Raw genomic sequence first — 23,803 nt, 5'->3', positions numbered from 1 at the left:
GTGTTTGATCTGCAGCAATGTTTAGGTAGGTGATATGTGTCAAATTAACATCCACATGAATCCCAGGATCCAAGATTTCCCGAGTGGATCATTGCCCAGAGCATTATAGTGCATTCTCATAGTGCATCCTGGTGCCAGTTTTTCCTCAGGTCAGTGATTCAGTCACATCCAGCTGTCCACATGATGTAAAATAAAATGTGATTGATCAGGCCAGATCTTCAACTCTTCCACGGTCCAGTTCTGATGCCCATTATAGGAGGTGTACAGGATTCAGCATGGTCCCTCTGACCACTCTGCAGCTCTACACAGCAAACTGTCATGCTCTGTGTGTTCTGACTCCTTTCTATCCAGAGCCAGCGTTCACTTTTTCAGCAACCTGTGATACAGTAGCTGTTCTGTGGAATCAGACCAGACAAATTAGCCTTTGCTTAACACCCACAAAAATAAGCCTTGGGCTCCCGTGGCCCTGACCCTGACCTTGTCCTTCCTTGAAGCACTTTTGTTAGGCACTAATCGCTGCACACCGGGAACACTCCGCAAGACCGTCTGTGTTCTCAGTCGTCTAGACATCACAATCTGTCCCGTTATGGACTTTGGCTAGTTCATAGATTTTTATGAACTGTGTTTTATTATTGTTTATGATTCATAATCGGTGCAGTAGTAATATAAAACAGTTCTGTAGTTTGATTTTAGTTCTTTACACTGCTATCTAAGATGATAATACACAGGTAAGTATTTTTTATTATTTCATACAATTATTTACAGAATAGTCTAAAATACACTTATTGCTTAGTGTTTACATTGTGTTGATAAATAATGTGCAACATTTGTAATGCTCTATGCATTTGCTGACAAACAAACAAACAAACAAACAAACTTAAGTAAGTGACTTGAGATGAGGAAAATAACTCATTCAGTGTGTGCTGGAAAACCCGTAACATTAAAAAACAAACTCCAGCAGGACGCTCACAACCTGTTTCCATGGTTACAGCGTGGCGTTCTCCATTGCACTTTGGGTAATGTAGTATTGTGTTTGGACGTCGACAAATTAGCAAGATTTACAGAAAGGAAAAATCGCATAAACAAATAACCAGTGGCTTCGACAGATGCGTGTACAATCGTTTCACAACAGTGTCGCTAAAATGAATGAGAGTGTTTTATTTTGGTGCGTCATTGCTCTATCCTGAGAACTTCATTTCCCAGAATACTTTGAGCTACAGCGCGAAGTCCAAGACCGCCATGTTTTGGAATACGGTTGCCAGATTGTGTAGGCTTTACCTTTCTCACAAAATGTTTCTGTTGCTAGAGATACTTTTCCATGGTAAACGGACTTAATATCCACCAGAATAAAATATAAAAACATGACCTGAAATATATAAAGGCTTATAGATTTATTCACCAGGATTAAGTTAAATTTCGATTAAAATAAAATCATTAAAGGCATTTAAACACGCAGGGAAATCCAGACTGGTAAGAAACTTCACCTTTAGTGCGATTTTCTGATAGAAAAGTCTTTTAATATTCTTTAATTTGTGTTTTTCAGATTTTTTTTGGTTGCATGTAAATAAAAATATAATAAATAATAAATATTATATTTATTTTATATATATATATATATATATATATATATATATATATATATATATATATATATATATATAAATTTAAATAAAAAAATAAAAATTGCATATATATAATTGGCTATTTGCTCTATTTGGATATTTTATAAACATGGATATTTGTTAATAAATTCACCCAATAAAAGTAGCAAATTCTTGTTTTAATTATTGACAAAATAATAAATAATATTTTTGTAGGTCAAATGAATTGTCCATAACTAGGCCATGCTGTATTCTGTAGAAAATGCAATGCGGCTCCACCAGATATTTGAAAGAAGTTTAAGACAGATTAAGCAGAAATCTGGATTAATCCAGATCTCCTTGCTGGTCCTAAAGGTGCAGAGAAATACACAGAGGTGAAAGAAGTGGAGGAAACTGCAGTGCTGCTCTGTGACAGAGACTGGAAGAGCATCATGGAAACTAGAAGAGTTTTAGTGACAGGATGTTCCTTCGGGATTGGTCTGGCTGTGGCTGTGCGTCTCGCCAAGGATGAACTTAAAAGGTTTAAAGGTCTGGTCTTTTATTTCCATGCCAACCTGTATAATATAATACATGTTGGGTAGGACATATGTGTTGAATATACTGAGCTGACTTACTGAATGACTTTTCTTTCTACTGGAGTCAGTCATGGCCACCATGAGGGATTTGGGGAAGAGAGCAGCTCTGGAGACAGCAGCTGGAGAGACGCTGGGCAGGTCTCTGGAGATCCATCAGCTGGACGTCTGCTGTGAGGACTCCATCCGAGAGTGTGTGAACAACGTGCCTGACGGATGCCTCGACATATTAGGTGAATAAGAATTTCTTTTACTTCAGGTGCCATGCTATTACACTTATCTCACAGGCTTCAGTACACCACTGGATCTGCTTAAAACTTGACACTGATGATAGTATTTTTGTTCACCCAGTGAGTAATGCTGGCATGGGGATGATCGGGCCACTGGAGTGCCAGAGCCTAAAGACCATGCAGGATGTCTTTAACACTAATTTCTTTGGCTTGGTGCGACTGGTGAAGCAGGTGCTGCCTGACATGAAGAGACGACGGAGTGGACACATTGTGGTGATGAGCAGTGTCATGGGCATTCAGGGTACGAACAACTGATGCTTAGCTAATTATAAAGTTAAACAAAGGTATGTTCAACACTAAACATGTTCTCCATGTGTCTGGACCTGGGAAAACCCTTCGCATGACAAAATGTAAACATTCACACAAAACTGTATATAGCAGAATTTCCTCAAATGAAATATTTCTGGTTCATCTTTTAATTAGTTCATTTAAACATTACAGAACCATGTCCTGTGTTATCTATACAGACATATAGCTGCTGATGTCTGATTATAAAACTCAGTTGATTAAGCTTCACTGATCTGAAAACCTGATCATGATATTCAGTGTGAGGAAATGACTATAGCAGGGGTTTACTTCTTATAGGAGGAAGATGCCAAGGCAAGGTTAGACTGCAACATAAATAGTTAAATAGTCTTGCTAAAATATATAATTACATTTTTTGTTTATTTTGTTTTTTAAAGAAGAGGTGTCAGTGTACATCACTGGCAGAAAAGCTCAGTTTATTATGTTTGTGTTTCCAGACCTCTGACTGGTTTTCCCAGACTGCCAGTAATTTTACAGTGCACATGTTTTGTACATCAGATGTTTGTTTGCTTGCAGGACTCCCCTTTAATGACATCTACTCTGCTTCGAAATTCGCCGTAGAGGGCTTCTGTGAGAGTCTTGCTGTGCAAGCTCTGAAGTTTAACATTAAGTGAGTTACAGTAAATGCTATAAATGAACTGAATGCACTAGATCTCTAGATTTCCATAATACACAAAGTTCATGCACAGTTTTATTTTCATGTCCTGCTCTGTTATCTTACCCGGTCATTTCACCACATCGTCTGCAGCATGACTTTGGTAGAGCCGGGCCTGGTGCTGACAGAGTTTGAGAGGAAGGTTTACGAGGACGCTGGAAACATGGACCTGTCCGGCACAGATGAGGAAACAGCTAGAATTTTCCGTGAGATTTACATTCCTAACTCGGAAAACGTGTTTGCTTCAACCGGACAGAGCCCTGAGGAGGTGGTTGAGGTGAGGAAATCCTCCATGAAATGTCTGCATTGTTGTTCAGGTCTGATTCCTCACAAGCACACAACTTTCCTAATTCAAATTCGTGTTAAATAGCGAATGAACTTATGAAGAAGAAGAACATACATTACAGCACAGTGAGCTCTATCTATCTATCTATCTATCTATCTATCTATCTATCTATCTATCTATCTATCTATCTATCTATCTATCTATCTATCTATCTATCTATCTATCTATCTATCTATCTATCTATCTACACTCCAGCAAACACAGAACTTAAACTTAAAGGTGACAAATCAGAAAACACATCACAGTTGCACAAAGGTTGCTGCATGGACGTGTTTTTGTAATCCAGGCTCTAAGTGATCATCACCCCGGTTCCCTCGACACAAATCCAGTATTTTGGATTATTGCAGAAAATAACCTGTGACCCACAAGTTGATTCTTACACAATCTGTTCAGCAAGTTAATTTACACATATAAAATATGTGTAAATTAAATATAAATACAATCAACAGCGGTAAAAAATCTGTTATTTAGTAGATTAGAAAGGAACTACACTTTTAATGTTTTGATTGATTTAAGCCTCCTGTGCCTATAATGCCTTGGACCTGAATGATCACGTGTAATTGTATGATGTGGTTTTATATGCATATGAGAGAGAGAGAGAGAGAGAGAGAGGAATTAGTCGCATGACTTCTACGTCACCACCACTAAGCTTTAAACGCTTTCACTTCTTAATTAAAAAAATCCCTGATAAGCATCTAATGTGCTCGGTAAGTTTGCTAGGAGGAATTATAGTCATATTAGTATAAACTAGTATTAATATTAGTATAAACACAGTAAGGATGCCGCAGTAGATGAGGTTTCTTGTTCGGCTTGATGACGTTTAACATCCGCGACGACTTCTGTAGTATTTAGCTACTTGTTAGCAACCAACTTTTTCAAGACAATTAAAAGATTGAAAAGTGATGTATTACTAGTGTATTATATAAAAGAATAAAATAGAATATAACGTGAAGATATCTTGAGCTTGTTTTCTAATTTTAGGAAAAATAAACACAAAACAAAAACTCCATTGACGGCAAAAATGTTAACGGATTTTTGGGGACACATCAACAGAGGAAATTAAGCCAACAATTTAAAGTCCATAAGGGCGCCCTCTAGTGGTGTAAGAAGAGATTGGACCCAGTGGCCGTGACATTTATAAGTTGTTATGAAGTGTTACAGCAGGTATAATTCAGACAGACTACGAGTTAAAAAAACCCCCCCATCTAATTCTTATCTTTTACAGCAAACGTTCCAGCTGATTGTATCAAAGGATCCTCCGTTTCGCCACCAGACCAATCTTCTTTACACGCCCCTGACTCCCATGAAGCACGCAGACCGTACAGGTGTCCTGCCTCTAGACGTCTTCTACAGGTTAACCTTCACGCACAGCCGCGTGTTTAACCTCAGCCTCGGCCTCATGCGCATGCTGCGGAGGAGGATGAGGAAGTCTAAAGTGTGAAAGGACAGAAACATCATCATCCCATTGTCATGACTGCTGAATACAACAATAAATATACACAGATCAGCCATAACATTATGAACACTGACCGGTGAAGTGAATAAGACTGATGATCTCCTCATCATGGCACCTGTTAGTGGGTGGGATATATTAGGCAGCAAGTGAACATTTTGTCCTCAAAGTTGATGTTAGAAGCAGGAAAAATGGACAAGCGTAAGGATTTGAGCGAGTTTGATGAAGGGCCAAATTGTGATGGCTAGACCACTGGATCAGAGCATCTCCAAAACTGCAGCTCTTGTGGGGTGTTCCCGGTCTGCAGTGGTCAGTATCTATCAAAAGTATCCTTTTAAAGGATCTGCTGCTAACATCTTGGTGCCAAATTCCACAGCACACCTTCAGAGATCTAGTGGAGTCCATGCCTCGATGGGTCAGGGCTGTTTTGGCAGCAAAAGGGGAGGAACAACACAATATTAGGCAGGTGGTCATAATGTTATGCCTGATCAACTCAACTAGATACACACATAGGGGTTTAATCTTACAGATTTAATCATGTTTTTAAATCAGTTTGAGAGATGATTGTGTTTGTATACATACTTTGTGACAGTTTTGTAATGATTCGTTGTTTACATTTGCAATGTTACCAGATTTCTTATTTAATTAAACGGGTTAAAATCTTGCATGTGGATTAAAGATCTAATAATGATCTGGCAACCCGGTGATATCTGACCAGTGTGCTGACCTGTTAAACGAAAGGGAACTAATGGAATTAATATCCAGAACAATAAAATAATAATAAAAATAATAATGCATGGAAATATGTGATCTGTATGTGTATGTATTTGTCAATTTGTCAGCAATAAATGAAACTTTTCTCCAAAAAAAAAGGCATTAATGACACAGAGGCAGGCAGGAAAATAAGAAAGAAGCCACAGTGTGAGTTTCTAACTGGAAAGTCTTTAATATAAGTGATTCATCTTTTATCTTTAATATAAGTGATTCATCTTTTATCTTTAATATAAGTGATTAATCTTTTAATCTGATGTGGTCCATTTTGTAAGTTCTATTCCTCTTATACTGCAGCAATGTACCAAATATCATCTAAACTCATTAGAAAACCGCTAAATAGATGAAGAAAAGCTAAAATGAACCCAGACTGCACTATACCCTCAGGAGAGGTAAGGTATGGATGTCTTGATTTTATTTTTAATAAAATAAGACTTATTATAAATGTATTATTTTGTTATTACAGTTCTACAGGTAACTGTTTAAGGTTTCCTAAAGCTTACAATAAAAAATGTGAGGACTGTAAATATTATTAACGGATGTTTAATATTCCTAATTGTTGATTTTATTTCTTTTAATCACGTGACTTTTTCATGCTTTTACTTATTCCAAGCAATAAATGTTATGCAAGAGCAGAGAGCAGTGAAGTGTGTTTCCGTTCATGAAAACACCTAATAAAGGACACGTGACAGAAATGTAGTTCCCTACTGTTTTATTAGAAGTAACTTATTTTACAACTTGATGCCTGTAGAAAGAAACAATGTGAAAAAGTGTTTATATACAATGATTTCTTTTTTTAAAAACTACTTTTAAACAAGTATAGGAATTAATAATAAACACAGAAAAATATCTATGGCTGTTCTAGTAATGGAAGACCAATATATAATCAGTCACATCCTCGGTTTCAAAAACAAAATAAACAAAACAAAACAAAAACAAACAACGCAACAAAACAAACAAAATGCTAATAAAAGGTACCATTTACTTTTTGTCTTTTTTTTTTAGTACATAATCATTTTTTTTTTTTAGAAACATTAGACTTCTCTTACACAAATAAACCTAAAGGAGATAACAGTATGTACAAAAGAAAATGCTGGAATTTTAAAATGTCCAGAGCGCTGAGGAAGACTGAAGAAAAAAAAAATCCAGAAATCTGACTGAAAAATAAAAAAAAAAACAATGAGGTCCCAATAGATTTAAGAAATATATTCCCGACCCCACAATCACACTGCACACTCGGACTTCCCTCCATGTGTCGAAGTGAATCCTGCTTTGAAATGGGAAGGCAAATGTAATTCCACATGTTTCATTTTGTTTTTTTTTTGTTTTTTTTTTTTATAAAAATAGGCATCCGGATTTGGCTTAAAAAAACATGCAAGAAAGTCTAACCTGACTTCCTGACCTTGTACAGCCTTATGCTGTGAGAAGAGAAATGGGTGCTCTGCTCGGGATGGGATTTTACAGAGAAGTAAAAGCGCCTGTACCTGCAGCTGACAGCAGGGGGCAGCACTACATAGCAGCGTTCACTCCACTGGGGCGTTCAGGCCACGCAAGTCAGACGCTGTCTTCTAGGCCGGTTAGGTGGAGGCTGCTAGAGATGCAGACTACACTGCATGCTATATAACACCTCCCTGAGGAGTGACAGAGCACTAGCAGCCCACTAGCCACCTCTTCGGACCTTCACACACCCCAACACGCGCGCACACACACACACACACACACACACAATTCAGATGACGTAAGGTGACATATTGGCCGGACCATATTACAAAAAATAGGACAAGAGATAAAGAAAAGGACCAGGGGTCAGAAGATATTTGAGAAGGTTCTTCTGGTCGAGTTTTGTGTGAAATGAAGGGCTCTGGTTGGCAGTGATATCTTAGCAGTGTCACCGTGAAGCGACAGGAAGCAGCAGCCTATAAAAAAATACACAGCTTATCACGTCGTCGTGATGTCCGAAGGTAACCAAGGTTATAACGTACAGAATAAAAAACATTAAAAACATCAAAATAAATTTATACAACCCCAAAGAAAAAAACAAACAAAAAAAAACCCCACACAGACTAAAAAGGGCAGCCAGTGAGTTTATAAGTGACCTCGGAACGAAAGCAAAAAGGAAGGGAATGAGAAATCAGGCCCCTTTGTGAGCTCGGCTCTATCAAAATTAATACTCGAACGCTGACGTATTTCACTATAAGCGATAAAATTCCCCCAAGAGCAGCTATCAATTTAATTCTTACACGCTCGGCCTTAGAAGTGCTTCAGAAATGCCTTTCGACATTATTGCCCCACATAGATAGATAGATAGATATAGATAGATACAGATAGATAGATATTACTCCTACGGAATGTATCGTTTCACTGTAGGTCGGTTCATCAAATTCAAATATATCACTAACTTTTAACAATTTAAACATGGCTAGGTAATCTGTGACGCCAATTTAGTGGAGTAACACTGGCCTAAATAAATAATACCACATAAAAGAGGTGATGTGTCCAGCTCTTTCTGTCTGTAACTCGAAATACACAGGTGACTTCGGTGGGAGACGTGGGACTCACAAGCCTGTGCTGTTGTAACAATCACACAAAGAGTGTAACAGCTGGACACGTGGAGACAGACAGAGCGAGAGGACAACCACAAGGCAGTTTTAGAGGAATGCGTTGAGACAATAAATAAAAAAAAATGAAAGAAAGAAAGAAAGGATTTTCCTTCAACTTTTCTCTTAATCTACTTTTTAAAAAGTTTGTTAGTGTCAGGAAAAGTGTCCCCAAGTCTTTGAAATGAAAGACGTGGTTTTTCTTCTTCATATACTTTTTTTTAATAATAAAAAAAACACACAAGTTCATCTGTGACAGAACGTCTTACTTCATTAAATTGTCTTTTCTTTTTAAGACAACACAATTTTCCCTTTACTCGTTTTCTCTGCAGACGACATCCGGCAGACTGTCCAGTCAACAAACACCAAGTCAATCCTCATCCAATTAAAATTTTGGAAACGGGCTGACATTTTTTTTTTTTTTAAATGAGAGACAGGGACACTCTGGGAAGTTCTGCTCACGCAAACACCTGCATCTTCCCACTGGCTTCGGAAGCATGAGGAATTTGGGTGTGGGAAGAGGCAGGGGCGGAGACCGATGGACTCGGGGTGGAGTCGGACCAATCGGAAACGCAGTGTGGGGAGGGGCTCGACCATGGCTCTGGAGACTCTGGGGATGGGGTCAGGTAGGGGTGCTCGTTGGGCACGTGCAGGTAATGCTTGGGGGTGGCGTCGATGGCTGAGGTGTAGCTTCGTTGGGAAGGAGGAGTGGGGTAATCCTCCAATCCTGCACTGGTGGTACTGCTACTGGCCTGCACTGGAGGAGCCTGGGAGACCTGTGGAGGGGCAGCCTGGCTCTGTGGGACTGCAGGTGTTTGTGGCTGCTGCTGGGGCTGCTGGGATTGTGCCTGACTCTGCTGCGCTTGCTGGTAGAAGGGTTGAGGAGGCTGCGGGGTCGGAGGCGTCGAGGCACCCAAGCTCACCAGGGCCTGCTGGTTGGTGAGGCCGTGAGCATGGAGCTGCTGCTGTTCGGCGATTGAAGGCAGCTTTACAGGGCTGATGGTGGGTGTACTGGAGACTGGCGTAGGCTGCAACATGGGCTGCTGGGTGTTACGGAAAACCTGCTGCTGGTGCATCAGAACAGCAGCAGGCTGCATAGTACCCGGTGTCCCCGGGTGCACCATGCTCACCATAGGCTGGGTGCACTGTGGGGTCTGTGGCGCACGGCTGTGCCAGTCAAATGGCACGCTCACTGGGCTCACCAAGCCCATGCCCAGGTTCATCTGGCCAGGGTTGAGAGCGTAAGTGTGGGTGGCTTGACTTAGCTCGTTCAAGCCTGCTAAGGAAACTGTGAAAGGACCACCAGCATCCATCATACCGCTGTGCACCATCGGAGTATTGGGCACTGAGTGGAAGATTCCTGGAGAGGGCATAGCAGCTGGAGACGCTGGGTTAGTGACATAGCCGGCGTTACTGGCACCACCGCGTGGCGAGTCCAGCGAGTCCACAGGCGACAGTGTCACTGAACTGTCCAGCAGAGCGCTCTGCATGTCCAGCGTCAGCTTCTTATTCCGTGCCTTTGCAGCATCCTTTAGACTGCTCCCGTGTTGTCCGCCTATTCCTTTGGCACCTGGCCGGCGATTCTTCTTGCCCTGCGGCGTGTTTTTCAGACTGGGCAGGAAGCTACCTGGTGGACACATGAGCGGTGAGAGGGCATGTCCACCTGCTAGATGGTGTCCTGCGCCGGCGTGGCTCTGCGGGCTGCGCACAGTGTTGTACTCATCCAATAGCTGCACGATGTCATGGTGCATGCGTTCCTGAGCGATGTCTCGAGGCAGACGGTCCATGTGGTCTGTAATCTCACGGTTGGCGAAGTGGGCCAAAAGAACCTTCACTGCTTCACAGCTACCCTCTCTCGCAGCCAGGAAGAGTGGCGTCTCCTCCTGAAGAACAAAAGGAAATCATGGTTGAGTAAAAAAAATATATCAGATATCGTGTAGAATGGAAAAAAAACTCCAATTGTGGCTGAAGGAGACACTGGATTTCTCTACCTTAAGATCTTGCATGTCTTTATTGGCTCCGTTCTTCAACAAGGCGATAGTGGCTTCAACATTATTCACAGCTGCAGCCCAGTGCAGTGCAGATTTACCTAGAAAACGACACGAACATGAACATGAGCATGAACATAAACATGAACATTCAACACTTGATGGAAATAAAATGTCTGAGCATGTATGTATATGCACTTACCAAGCTCATCAACAGCATTAACATCAGCATGGCAGGTGATGAGCTCCTCCACCATGCCCTCCACTGCCAACCGAGCGGCCAGGATAAGAGCTGTGGAGCCATCGTACATCCGTGCATCCAAATCCGTCGCCCGTGTCCTGATCAAAATCTGAAAAGGAAAGCGGAGATCTGTTACAAACACTGCACTTGTCAAGAGTATGAGCCTTCAGTAAACTCCAGTAAAGGAAGTAGCAGACCTCTAATACATGCACAGACACTGATTACCTCATTATACACTCATCAATACTATACAGAAGGCAGCACATGACTAGCATTCTGCTCTACCTGGAAGACGCCCTGGGCATCAGCAGCCACAGCAGCATGTAGAGGCGTGCGACCCGTGTTGTCCTGTGCATTGGCATCGGCTCCGGCATCCAGCAGGCGTTTGGCAGCGTCGGCGCGAGCGTAGCGGGCAGCCAAGTGAAGAGCTGTTTCTCCGGTGCGGTCGGTCTGAGCACCCAGCGATGCTCCCTGGTAGATGAGGTCTGATATAATGTTAGCTGAAGACTCCTCTGAGTCATCATCCTCGGCCACTTCCTGCTCGAGTCCTCCGCCGCAGAATGAAGCCAGCATGAGTGGAGTGAAGCCATCTACACAAACACACACGGGTCAGTTAAGACATTTAATACGGTGGAACACGACAAAAAAATCTTTTCAAGTCCTGAAATTTCTTGTGTTAAACAACATAGAAACATTTCAACTAGACACTCCTTATTTCTACAAGTCAATATTTTAAAAGAGATAACAATTAACAAAGTGTGCATTAATATAAATCTATGATTTTTGGACACATCATTGCCATAGCTGCAGTTACAGCAAATTAATCAACACCTTTGAGAACTGAATGTTGTTTAAATCACCAGTACAATGTCATTTGCAGGTGAACTGTGCACCGCTGCCATACCTGGTCCCCGGACATTGACGTCCATGCAGTCACCATCAAATTCACCCTGTGGAGGCGTGAGGGCCATGGACGGAGGCATGCGGATGTCTGCGGCTGCCAGGTGGTGCTGCGTCCACTGCCTGCTGTCCACAGCGTCCTCGCTGTCTGAGAGAATACTCGGCTCCTCCACCTGGAGCGCACACACACACGACTGTTTAATACTGGTTTTAAATATCTTATAATCTTTAAACATAATTTTTAAAAATATTCACGTGACTGTGATCTGAGTGTGTCACAATGTTAGAAAACAATAACTAACCTTCAGTCTCTTGGCCTCAGGACAGTCTGTATCTAGCCACTGGTCACTGTGTTCTCCCAGTAAGGACTCTTCCACCGTCTTCGGCATGTGCCTGAAGGAGGAACAGATCTCATTAACCACTGTCTAATAAATGTTCAATATTGACTCTACAAACAATTGAATAAAGCACTCACTTCATGCCTAAAGCGTCCTGTCCGACGGGTTCTCTGCGGTTCTTGTTACTGCTGGTTTCCTTCTTAAGGAAGAAGCCTTCAGGGAACCAGAGAGTGCTGTGTTCACGTTTACGTCTGGCAATCAGCATTCCCACAATCATGATGACCATCAGGAAGAGCACAGCAATGCCAACCAGAAGCAGCTTTCCCAATTGAGACACTTTGTCCACTATCCTCTCACCTGATGGACAGAAACAGAAGGATCGCTCCAGTTAAAAAAAAGCCTCATGGTTTGATGGAACTTGCTAACATGATTTTTCTTTTGTAACCTGAACAGTGAATATTCACAGCTTGTTAATTTATTTGCAAAAAAAAACTACTTACTGCGGACTTCTTTGAGTGGATAAGGGAATTTCCCGAGCATTTCCTGAGCAGAAAGGGCTCCCAGGTAACCTGCTGCGCTTTCAGCTGTGGGGAAACAGCTTTCCGAGTCCTGGGAGCACAGCCGGTTATCGATCTCCAAGTACACGATCGATCTGCTCAAAAAAAACAAAACAAAACCATTAGCGAAACCAAACACATACGTTTACTGTGTGTGTCTCTTCGCTGCTAAAGCACTTACCCGATGACCTCGTTATGGGACTGGAGCTCACGCTTGAACCGTGCCTCGCGTCGGGTGTACGGTTTGATCATCGCGTCTCCGTTTTGGTCAAGTCTGAAGCGGAGGGATGTGCGCAGGATGCTGCTGAGCTTCTGCAGGAAAGCCGTACCCGTGCGGAGCAGCTCGTCAGGAGGCAAGAGCACCACGATCACCAGCACATCATCTGCCAAATTTTCTGGAACTGTTCTGGCACAGTCCAAACCGTCCCAGCCGCACTCTTCGTTGTTACAGCCCTGATCACAGCGGCCGTCAGCGTAGTGATCCATGCAGTACGTCTCATAGATGGGACTGTGGAGAGACAAGAAACTTTTTTCTTCTGGTTTACAAAATACATTTGACATTTTCTCTTTTTCTGTGTGCACAAACATGCAGATGGGAGAGGAATCTTTTATAATTACAGCTTAATAGACAACATTATGTACAATTTATTTCATGGATTATTTCATTAAATACACACAGTAATATGTTGTCAATTTACTGGAGCCAGAAATATTTCTATTTCTGAACTTTCCAGCGATGGAACACAGGATTAAGTCCCAGACGTTATTTACAGGCCAAATTGTTTTGAGTTGTTGAGGTTTGGATTAAACCCATTCAACTGAAGTGACCAGTTAAACAAGCTAATAGCTATAATAAGTGGATAATAAATAACCTTAAAAAGGATGAGGGATATGCGATTACCACTGCTGTAACTAAAAAATCCCAGACCCTCTGGCATCACAGCTTCACAACTTGCTTTGAAAACAACTGATACAGAGAACATAAAACAGACTCTTACTTGCAGACTTTCTCCTTGGTCTTGCAGTCGAAGTTATCATACAGGCATTCGGCCGTGTTGCACATTGCGTCACACTGGCTGTTGTTGAAGACTCGCCAGCAGTGCGGGTCAGTGCAGTGTGCCCATGGGTTCATGGCCAGCGAGCAGTCTCCGCCGTCCCAATGGCAAGCAAACGAGTTACACTCCTTGTCACATACGCCATCTTTGGCCTTGCCATGGCAGTCAGGCAGCGGGCAGATGGGCGACTCCATCATTCGAGATTCCTCGCAGCGTTTACCCCGCCAGCCTGGCAGGCACTGGCAGCTGAAAAAGGGGAAGGAAGCTTCCTCTCTGCACGTAGCTCCATTGCGACATGGCTTGGACAAGCAGCTCTCGCTAGCACGCTCCTGGCACTGTGTACCTGCATAGCCATGTGGACATGAGCAGCGGGCGCCACGTGGCGTCAGGGTGCAGCTACCACCGTTATAGCAGGAGAGCTCACGACAAGACATGCTGCGTTCGCAGTTCAACCCGGTATAACCCTAAAATGGAGAAAGAGTGTTTGAGACTGGATTCTATTAAGAATTAAGAAGAAGAAGAAGAGGTCGAGGATGGAAACTCACCAGCTGACATGTGCAACTGTATCCTACTGGAGAGCTGCTGGACATCGAGCACACGCCGCCATTCTTACAAGGCTGAGAATCACACACGCCGAACCTGTTCTGACATCCTTGACCTGCCACGTACAAGAACATACATACGTATTAACATCTGTCCAAACCTTGGCTACTCCTACCATGAACACGGCACCGACCACATCCTGTCTCACCTGTGAATCCAGGCTTGCAGACACACTGGTAATCGTTCGGCAGCTGGATGCAGTCGAGGCTGTTGGCTGGGTTGCAGGGGTTCGAACGACACTCATTTATGTCTCCTTCACATCGCTCTCCGGTGAACCCAGGAGGACAGTTACAGCGGTATCCACCCACCCGGTCCACACAGGTACCGTTGTTCTGGCACTTCGGGGTGCCTCGGGGCCATGAAGGCAGGGCACAGTCGTCTTCATTTATCTCACACAAAACACCTGGGTAGAGAATTTAACGTTAGCTTGTGCATTGGAAGACCAAACGGTGAAGTGACTGTAAACACGTGGCATTAGTCTTACCCCGTGTGCCAGGAGGGCAGGAGCAGATGTAGTGGCCCACCAGGTCGATGCAGGTTCCTCCATTCTGACACGGGTATGAGCGGCACTCGTTGATCTCCCGCTCACAGTTCTGTCCGTCATAACCTGGCAAACACTGACATGTGGCAATGGAACAAGTGAGTAAACGGATCACAGCAACCAGCTCAATATTAATCTAAATTTGTGCAGCTTAAGGTTTAATGATGATTTAAATCCATTTGCTTGCCAAACTTCGCAAATATTGATTACTAGCAGGCTACTAGCAAGTAGTGTATCACCATGCACACACAATCTGATCATGCCACTCACGTCACACGTGTATCCTCCCACGTAGCCCCTGCAGGTGGCACCGTTGAGGCAAGGTTTGTCCTCACAGTGGTCCACCTGACTCTCGCAGTAGCTGCCTGTGTAATCAGGTGGACACTTGCAGTAGTGCGTGTTCCCTGTGTTTACACAGTGACCTCCATGATCACAAAGATCATCCGTCTGAAGGCCTGTAAGTGGAAAATGACGGAATGTAGAAATCAGCAGTGAACATCAAGAACGTGTTGAAGTAACGACAGCAGGTGAGGGATACCACTTGTACCTCTTTGTAGAGCTGCGACCTCACAGGAAACTCCCGGGATGTCGCAGTAGCGTCCGGACCAGCTTCCTACACAGTCGCAGGTGAACGATCCGTCCTTCGCTCTGCACCGTCCACCGTTCTGGCACGGGTTTGAGCGCCTACACCAGTCCACAGGGACCTGCATGGCAAGCACCAAAAACATCATTTACAGGGAGACATTAAATGAAAAAAAACATTTTTTGTTGCACTATAATTTCTTCTGCAGTAGGTTTGTAGCATGTGTACCTGACAGCGGTTGCCAGTGTATCCTTTAGGGCAGGAGCAGTGAAACGTCTTGACACCATCATGACACACTCCTCCGTTGAGGCAGGGCTGCGAGTCGCACTCGTTCACCTCGTACTGGCAGTGCTCGCCGGTGAACCCGGAGCGGCATGTGCAGGAGAATCCATTGATCTTATCCACACATGTTCCACCATTAAAGCAAGAACTACAAGGACACACATGAACCAGAACATCAGATCTCTTCCTTCCTTTCTTCCTGTATTCTATTATTAAAACCTGATGTTCCTCCTACCTCTCTGTGCAGTCGGGTATGTTGCTCTCACAGTGGAGGCCGGTGAAACCTGGTTTGCAGGTGCAAGTGTAGCTGTTGACATAGTCGGTGCAAGTGCCTCCGTTCTTGCAAGGGGAGCTCTGGCACTCGTTCACCTCGATGGCGCACCGCGGCCCTGTGAATCCGGGCAGGCAGGTGCAGTAGAAGGTGTTAATGCCGTCTATGCATGAGCCTCCGCTGAGACATGGATCTGTGGATGGACAGAAAGAGCTTAAAGACTTTCCTTTGCTCATCCCAGTACTCATTCAGGGGCTGTTCACACTGCTTAGCCTTTCAATATACTTTTCTACACCTGTGTACTGTAATGATTAATAATCCCTCTATCCAGTGACACCAGAGTTCCCTTTTGAGACTTGATTGGTTATGAATGAGATATGTAAAAGATATGGGCTTTCTGTTAAGAGATCTTCAACGTTCTCCCTAATATTTAACTATGACTCATGAAGTTGACTCAGCTTAAACTCTCTTCTGGTATCGATTACTCACTCGGGAGACAGTCATTGATGTCAGTTTCACAGTTAGGTCCTGTGTATCCATTGCGGCAGGAGCACATGTATCCGCCGAGCGTGTTGGTGCAGGTGCCACGGTTCTTGCATGGGTTAGAGCTGCACTCGTTTACGTCAATGTTACACTTCTGGCCTGTGGAGACAAGACGTGTTAGCAAAACAGGAGACATACAAGAGAGAAACTCTGACATTATAATTGCTCATCAGACTCACCTTGCCATCCTGGCGGGCAGGTGCACTTGAAGCCCAGGTAGTCGAATGAGTGAACACACGCAGCATTGTTGGCACAGGGGTTGGGCGAGCACGGCTCCTCAGCACAGGTTGGTCCGCTGTAGGGTGTCTCGCACCGGCATGTAAAACTTGCTATGCCATCCACACATGTACCGTGATTCAGGCAGGGGCTGGACGCACACTCGTTTATGTTCTCCTGACACAGATTACCTGTGAGGGATATGAAGGAATATCAAGTTCACATCCACATGCAGTTCACTGAATCGTCCAGCAGGAGGCGATATGGCACAGATCTTTAGTGGTGTCAAAGGCAGACATTTTAATCCCTTAGTGCTTAATGGGATTCAGTAGGATCCTTGGGGCCTTTTTGTATTCATGAAGTACACTGTTTGATTTTGTGAAGTTTCTTGGAGAACCATTTCATACTTTATTACATCAAAGGAACAAGCATCATCATGCACGTGTGAACAAGGGGAAACATTATTATATAATAAATTCTCATGTTTCTCAGTGAAGTCAAATCAAACACAAAATAACTGTATGTGATTTCCTGCCTGAATATCCTGTTTTTACATTATGATTTCCATTTCCTGTGGTCTTTAAGACATGCAGCTATACGCAGATATATTCGAACGCTCACCTCTGAAGCCCTGACGACATTTACAGGTGAAACCGTTGAGCTGGTCGATGCAGGTGCCGCCGTTCTGACATGGGTTGGGCAGACAATCATTACGGTCCAGATCGCAGTTCTTGCCCGTCCAGCCAGGCTCACAGTCACAGCGATACCTGCAGAATGCAATCAAGAAATAACACCCAGGGTCAGATTTTTACTCTTAGCTTGTCTGACAAACAATAAACTGTTAAAAACTAGCCACACATTAGCATGAAGTCATTATAAATGAAAGCTGGCTGATACCCGTTGGGATCTTCTCTGCAGACTCCATGCACACATGGGCTGTTGCTACACACGTCTACATGAGAGTAGCAGTACGGCTCATGGAAACCGTCAGGACACAGACAGCGGAAGCCGTTCTCCTCATCCACGCAGGTGCCTCCGTTACGGCAGGGGTTTGACGAGCACTCGTCCACCTCCACGTTACATTTCGGACCTACATGGCGAGAAACAGAAACCCTCGTATCTCTTATCTCGTAAAATTTTTATTTTTTTTTTTAAATATGAAATCGACACTGTGGCAGACGTACCAGTGAAACCAGGTTTGCACACGCAGTCGTAACGGTTTATGCCGTCCTTGCAGATGCCATAGTCACACGGGTTGCTGGCGCAGTCATCAAAGTTGATTTCACAATTGGTGCCTGTATGCAAATATCATTATGTAATATTGTTTACGAGACAGACGGCTGTAGTTAAAACGACTGATTAAAGCTGATTGCTGACACCTGCTGAAGTGTCCTGAACAGGTGACCGCAACATACACTATGGCATGGTGGATAATTTTCAGACAGACAATATTTAACATTAAGTATGTAATTCATTTCTTTTTCAATCCTGTCGGCAAGCCAGTCAAAAATCAGAATGTATTTTCCATAAACACATCAGGTATAAATGTCCCTGCTTTACCTGAGGTCCCGTGCAGGCACTGGCAGATGTATTTGTTGACCAGGTCCACGCACTTGCCGCCGTTCTGACAGGGGTTACTATGGCACTCGTTGAGCTGGTTCTCACACCGATATCCTGTGTAGCCTGGCACGCAGTTACAGGTGTAGCTGGCGATGCCGTCTATGCATGTGCCATGGTGGCACGGATCAGGCAGGCAGTTATCGATGTTGCTTTCGCACAGTCTGCCCTCGAACCCTGGAGATGGGAGAGAGACATTTAGAGCAGTCAGTCTAGAAAGCAAGGAAAGCATGATAGTTAAAACTGACAGCTGGTCTGCTAAATTAACAGTGTTTATACATGTATTCGAATAAATGATAACAATGTTCTGAATTTAAATAGTTCATCCTACCATTGAATACACACAAATTCCTGTCAGTTATAATAATATTAACATGCATTAAAATACTTAACTAGTTAACTAGCTCCTATATTTATTTGGGCTATTTTGTTTGAGACCTGTTAATGTTGCTAGCTAGCTAATAGTTTTTCTAGCCACATTTTTTTCTTTGTCAGCTTTGGAGACATCATTCATCAAAGAAACGCTGGTTAAATATACTGTCATCATTCATCTATAATGTACTATATATTCTTATTAATTATATTATCATCAGTTTTCGTCACTGCATTTCACTAGCTACCTAATGTTGCAAGCTAGCTAATGTTGATTCAGTCAAAAGGTCTGTTTATTTGTCTGTCTTAGCTAGCTTAAATAGCATCATTTTACATTCTTTGCTAACTTTGAAAAGAAGGCTAAAACCTCATCAGATTTTTCTGTTAGAACAGGAAGTTAAAAGACACAAACATATATTTATTTAGCCGAGCTGGCTAAGTACACTGTCACTGATTGTATATTTCAGAGATTTCTTGGCACACAAAAAAGACACTAGGCTAATGCTGTATAATTCACTCGCATGCTAATAAAAAGGGCTAATGTATGATTTGTCCACGGCTGAGGTATCACATTTGCGCTCCAGCCATTTCTAGCTGTTTCAGGGCTTTGTGGCTGTACGTCAGGGTGGATTTCCTCGGAGTTTTGTGGTGATTGGCGGAGGCGACTCAGACGTGACCTCATCTCCAGCATTTCTATGGGACGAGCTGTCTTGGGCTCTGCTCTCCCTTTCTTCTTGCAATACTACTGTGTTTTCATGCGCTGCCTCAGCGATTCACTCGTCGCTTTTCACAGTTTGGTCTACAGTGTGAAGACTTCCTTTCTTTCCCTCGCCCCTTTACTTCTTTCCCAGATTCTTCTTCTTTTTTTTTACTCCAAAAACTTCCAATCCTTTTCCTCATTCTCTGTATGTTTTTCCCCCCCTTTTCCCCTCAAAGTTCCTTTCTACTTTGCCCCGTTTCCTTTTCTCTTTCTCTCTCACTCTGTCTGGTGAAAGGTCCTACAGTGCGGCGCCCGGGTTCCTGTGGTTTCCATGCCAACAGGTTGTCAGGCAGCAGCAAGAGCAAGGAGCCAAGGGTGAGAGACAGAGAGACAGAATGAGAGAGAGAGAGCGAAGGCTTTCACAGGCTTCACAGAACTGCTTTTGTCCCGAAGAGCACAGCGACAATACCTCGCACCCCTGCTAACGGGACGACCCAGAACAGGAACACGAGCCAGCAGAATACCAAGCAGCTGCTACGCTTAGACAATATACATACGCTCTAATTTATACTGCATTTAATTAAATATCCTTCTATATTTATTAAGTTTGCTTATTGAAATATATATATATATATATATATGAAAGAATGTCACTGTGATGTAATAAAACATCTCAACAAGTTTGCAACAGAAGATTCAGATTATTTATTTCATTGTTGTAATGTTTTCTTTTCGCCAATACGCCTTAAATATGGCAGATTTATTTATGCAGATCAATTTAACAATTACAAATATTCATGATGCAGGAATATTTAGGCTACAACCCACATGACTTCCATTTCAGTGCGCGTCAGGGGGACAAGTTTAAGAATCCCGTCTTTGGAAAAAAATTATGACGAAGGTAAATCACTAAAGGTAAAATATCTGAATTAATTTTAAACCCTGGAATATCTTTATACTGCACAAATGCACACGTGACATCATGGGGGATACGGAGTATGTACGAAATCCAGACTTTACATTCCTTCAGACGGACCTGAGAATTCGGGCCGTGCCATACGGCACTGTGTCGCTATGTTATTGTAGGGTTCAGATGAACAGATGCCGAGGTGAAGGCAGAGCGTAACCCCCATCCTCAGCAGCTGCTGGCCCTGAGTGACCCCGTGATCCCGGGGTGCAGTGGGGGGATGAGCGGGATTAAGAGCCTGCTGTCGGTGTGATCATGGCCACATAATGTCTGACCTTGAGATCAGACTCAGTATCAGGTGCATGGAACCAATATCAGCCATGATGTTCTCGAGAACATGTCCACACTCAGCACACACACACACACACAGGCTTACCTTCAGCACAGCGGCACTCGTAGCCATTGGGCCTGTCGATGCACTTGGCTCCGTTCTGGCAGGGTGTGCTGGCACACTCATCAATGTCGATCTGGCACATGGTGCCAGTGAAGCCTGGGACAGACAAATACAGAGGTCAGAGGTCACAATGAGGCAGAGGAGGACAAGTGTACATGCTACGCTTGGCTACAGAGGGCAGAGGTGCCTGGCCTAGGTCTCAACTGCCTGGACAATGCATAAATCACAGACTGTGGCTCTGAAATGTTTTGTAGTTAACAACGTCTGTGTTTGGTTAAGAGTCTGGACAAGTCGCTGTCCAAAACTGAGATCTGTAGGGAATCAGATTTAAGTTCCTATGACCACAAACTCTCCATCTTAAACACATGGGGACTGAAAACACAGTTCTCAGTTTCATTATGGTTTTAACATGCAGATCGCATTAGACAAATAAATGAACAAAAACAGGACAATATTTTTTTATAAAGATTTACAGTAGATATGTTCTAAATGTAGGACATCCATAGCTTTCTAAATGAAAAATGTGTGTCTGAGAACACGCTATAACCTTTACACAGATTCTGGTACTAATCCAGATGCCTAGACAAATCCTGATTACCTGGAGATAAGACAGACAGTGCCATTTTTTACGATGTTAGCACAAGGCAGGACACCAAATCCACCTGCTTTTGTTCTCCTTTAGCTCTCAAACATCAAAAGTAAGCAAATTTAAATAAGCAAAATTTATGCACAGCAATATACCAATAAACACCAAGGCTAGAGTACTGTTTGCAGTGGGCTCATATTTCTGCAGCAATTACTCCGCCCCTCCTGAGAATGGTGTGGCTATGGATATGTGCTGAGCTTTAATCAATTGCTGGCATTCGTAGGCTGGGAAAACATGCGTGGGGTGAGTAAGTGCAACCTATAGGCTGGGGCCCCATGGAAATGTCCATTTTTGCATCTGTAGAATGCACCCATGTTGATTAACAGTGTTGTGATGGGATCTGTGGCGATGCTTAGGGCAGGAGGTTAGAAGAAGGGGGGGGCACACCAGAATTGTTTTCTTCATGCGCCAGAACCCCCCCTCCATGTCCTAACCCAGTACTCACACAAACTCTACCAACTCAATAGCTAGATGGGGGTGCTACGGGGGGGTTGTCTGCCCCAGATGTAAATTGCGGACCTGGAAAAGAATCTCATTAGCAGGACTGCTGTTCCCCCTCTTACCCCCTAAAAACCATAGAGCGAGAGAGGAGGAGAGACTGCCATCCCCTTCTTCTGTCCTATAGATGAGTGGGGGCAGAGTAGGGAGGAGGGGGGCACAATGGTGCCTTTGTTCCGGCACGCAGTCCTGCTGCCCCTGAAGGCCTCGCTCTTATGAGTAATTACACTGAGCACCATCAGGCCGGCAGAAGACGCTCCATCAGTCTGATATTAATTGACTTATACGTTCCACAAGTGGAGGAAATTGGAAAGGTTGTTCTCTTACCTGGCTGGCAGGTGCAGGTGAAACCGTTGACCAGGTCTCTGCAGATGCCATCATTTACACAGGGATTACTCTCGCACTCGTTGATGTCCTCCTCGCAGTGTGTGCCAGCGTAGCCTGACCAAAACAGAGACCAAAAACCTCATTTCCCACGCAGTCATAATTGCAGGGTTTTTAAATTACATAACATCCACATCCAGACCCTCAGGAGCCTTTTGACCACCCTTTGTCATACTTATGTTGGCCTTTTCCTACACTTAAAATGAGGTTTTAAGGGTTTTGAGTAATGTCTGTACACAGAGTCACTTCTCAATTGAACTAAACCACTTTACAATCTCTATGATTTGCTTCGGCCTCCATACGGACAGATGGAAGCCGAAGCGGGTCATAAACAGTGTGAAGAGGTTCAGGAAGCATGCCACATAATTAACATCATTGTGCTTAGCTGTGTTAACTTTTACAAACATGAACGATGGAGAACCAGAATCAGAACCAGCTGACGATGAGGAGGAGAGCAAGAGGTGTCTGTGGAAATGAAAGGAGTTTTTTTTTTTTAGAGAAATAGGGGGGCAGGAGGTGGGGGTTGGGGGGAAAAGCGATGGGAAAAAGTTCGCTCTCTCTCTGTGTGCACGAGGGGCACGGAGAGTAGCACAGAGAGGCCCTATTGTTGCCGTTCATTCCCACCACTCCACTGCTCATTATCATGCAGCACACTCTCCTCCCCCGCTTGCTCTCTGCTAGCCCTATAGACCTCACACTCCCAGCCCTCATTTGTATATTCGTAAAGACCCACAGTATGAACGTAATGGCTGGGCATGGGACTTTGAGCATGTGTGTGAGTGTGTGTATGTGTGTGCGTGCGTGTCTTGTAGGCAAAAGTGTCAGTCTGTTAGACCCATGATTTTTCCATGCTATTAGTGGACAGAACATACGGTCAACAACCGCCACAACTTGCTTCCTTGCTTAGATTATTATGTAATACATGCTAAACATTTCTCATTGCTTCATCATGACTCTGATGACTATACAGTGCTGTGACAGTGCAGAGTCAAGCCTGCTCTTGAGCATGTGATGTGAAGTCTCAGATGTACCAGGCATGCAGATACAGGAGAACTGGCCGATGCGGTCGAGGCAGGTGGCATCGTTCTGGCAGGGCATGGACAGGCACTCATTGATGTCAATCTCGCACCGAGGGCCCGTATAACCACGACCACACTGGCACTGGAAAGATCCTTCTGTATTCACACACTTTCCAAAGTGCTCGCATGGGTTGGCACCTGAAAATAGTAAACCAAAAATCCACTTATCAGTAGCCAAACTAGCATAACAGTAAAACAATTTTGCTAATCACAAACTTTATCTAGTCTTGTTCTTCAGGTTCTTCATTTAAACATTTCCAATCCTATGTGATATTTTCATATAGAAAATGATGATTTTCAGCCGTTGAGTTTATTTCATAAGATCAACTGTGCAAGTATGTATTGTTCACAGCATCATTTTCTTGTACAAATATGTCATTATTTCTCATGCTGATGAAGCATATTAAACTGAATAGTAATAAAGTGAGTATATATGC

At 43.5% G+C, this 23,803-nt stretch overlaps 2 protein-coding genes across 2 annotated transcripts in view; one reads left to right on the top strand and one right to left on the bottom strand.

Annotated features, from left to right (window-relative positions):
* The first annotated feature begins 1,880 nt into the window (after positions 1-1,880).
* zmp:0000001048 (retinol dehydrogenase 8) lies at positions 1,881-5,211 on the top strand. Its single transcript, XM_058378137.1, has 6 exons — positions 1,881-2,129; positions 2,245-2,406; positions 2,525-2,704; positions 3,286-3,379; positions 3,518-3,701; positions 4,996-5,211. The coding sequence occupies exons 1-6, from the start codon at positions 2,033-2,035 to the stop codon at positions 5,209-5,211; spliced, it is 933 nt and encodes a 310-aa protein (XP_058234120.1). The 5' UTR covers positions 1,881-2,032.
* A 2,092-nt stretch (positions 5,212-7,303) lies between these two features.
* The window catches only part of notch3 (notch receptor 3), a 32,191-nt gene continuing 15,691 nt past the window's right edge, over positions 7,304-23,803 (bottom strand). Inside the window, exons 8-33 of the mRNA XM_058377576.1 lie at positions 23,319-23,504; positions 22,231-22,344; positions 20,742-20,855; positions 18,270-18,503; positions 17,894-18,004; positions 17,607-17,799; positions 17,331-17,476; positions 16,673-16,900; positions 16,440-16,592; positions 15,915-16,143; positions 15,626-15,827; positions 15,362-15,518; positions 15,085-15,269; positions 14,758-14,890; positions 14,422-14,676; positions 14,216-14,328; positions 13,614-14,134; positions 12,797-13,123; positions 12,559-12,710; positions 12,196-12,415; positions 12,023-12,113; positions 11,725-11,893; positions 11,106-11,410; positions 10,782-10,929; positions 10,583-10,680; positions 7,304-10,474 (exon numbers count right to left, since the gene is read on the bottom strand). Coding sequence (XP_058233559.1) covers positions 9,050-10,474; positions 10,583-10,680; positions 10,782-10,929; positions 11,106-11,410; positions 11,725-11,893; positions 12,023-12,113; positions 12,196-12,415; positions 12,559-12,710; positions 12,797-13,123; positions 13,614-14,134; positions 14,216-14,328; positions 14,422-14,676; positions 14,758-14,890; positions 15,085-15,269; positions 15,362-15,518; positions 15,626-15,827; positions 15,915-16,143; positions 16,440-16,592; positions 16,673-16,900; positions 17,331-17,476; positions 17,607-17,799; positions 17,894-18,004; positions 18,270-18,503; positions 20,742-20,855; positions 22,231-22,344; positions 23,319-23,504 — 6,209 coding nt within the window. The 3' untranslated portion in view covers positions 7,304-9,049. The remainder of the gene's footprint in view (positions 10,475-10,582; positions 10,681-10,781; positions 10,930-11,105; positions 11,411-11,724; positions 11,894-12,022; positions 12,114-12,195; positions 12,416-12,558; positions 12,711-12,796; positions 13,124-13,613; positions 14,135-14,215; positions 14,329-14,421; positions 14,677-14,757; positions 14,891-15,084; positions 15,270-15,361; positions 15,519-15,625; positions 15,828-15,914; positions 16,144-16,439; positions 16,593-16,672; positions 16,901-17,330; positions 17,477-17,606; positions 17,800-17,893; positions 18,005-18,269; positions 18,504-20,741; positions 20,856-22,230; positions 22,345-23,318; positions 23,505-23,803) is intronic.

The sequence above is a fragment of the Hemibagrus wyckioides genome, linkage group LG24 (assembly GCF_019097595.1).
Source record: "Hemibagrus wyckioides isolate EC202008001 linkage group LG24, SWU_Hwy_1.0, whole genome shotgun sequence".
NCBI classification, from domain to species: domain Eukaryota; kingdom Metazoa; phylum Chordata; class Actinopteri; order Siluriformes; family Bagridae; genus Hemibagrus; species Hemibagrus wyckioides.
The sequence above is the reverse complement of the archived record's forward strand: the minus strand, read 5'-3'. Positions and strand labels throughout refer to the sequence as shown.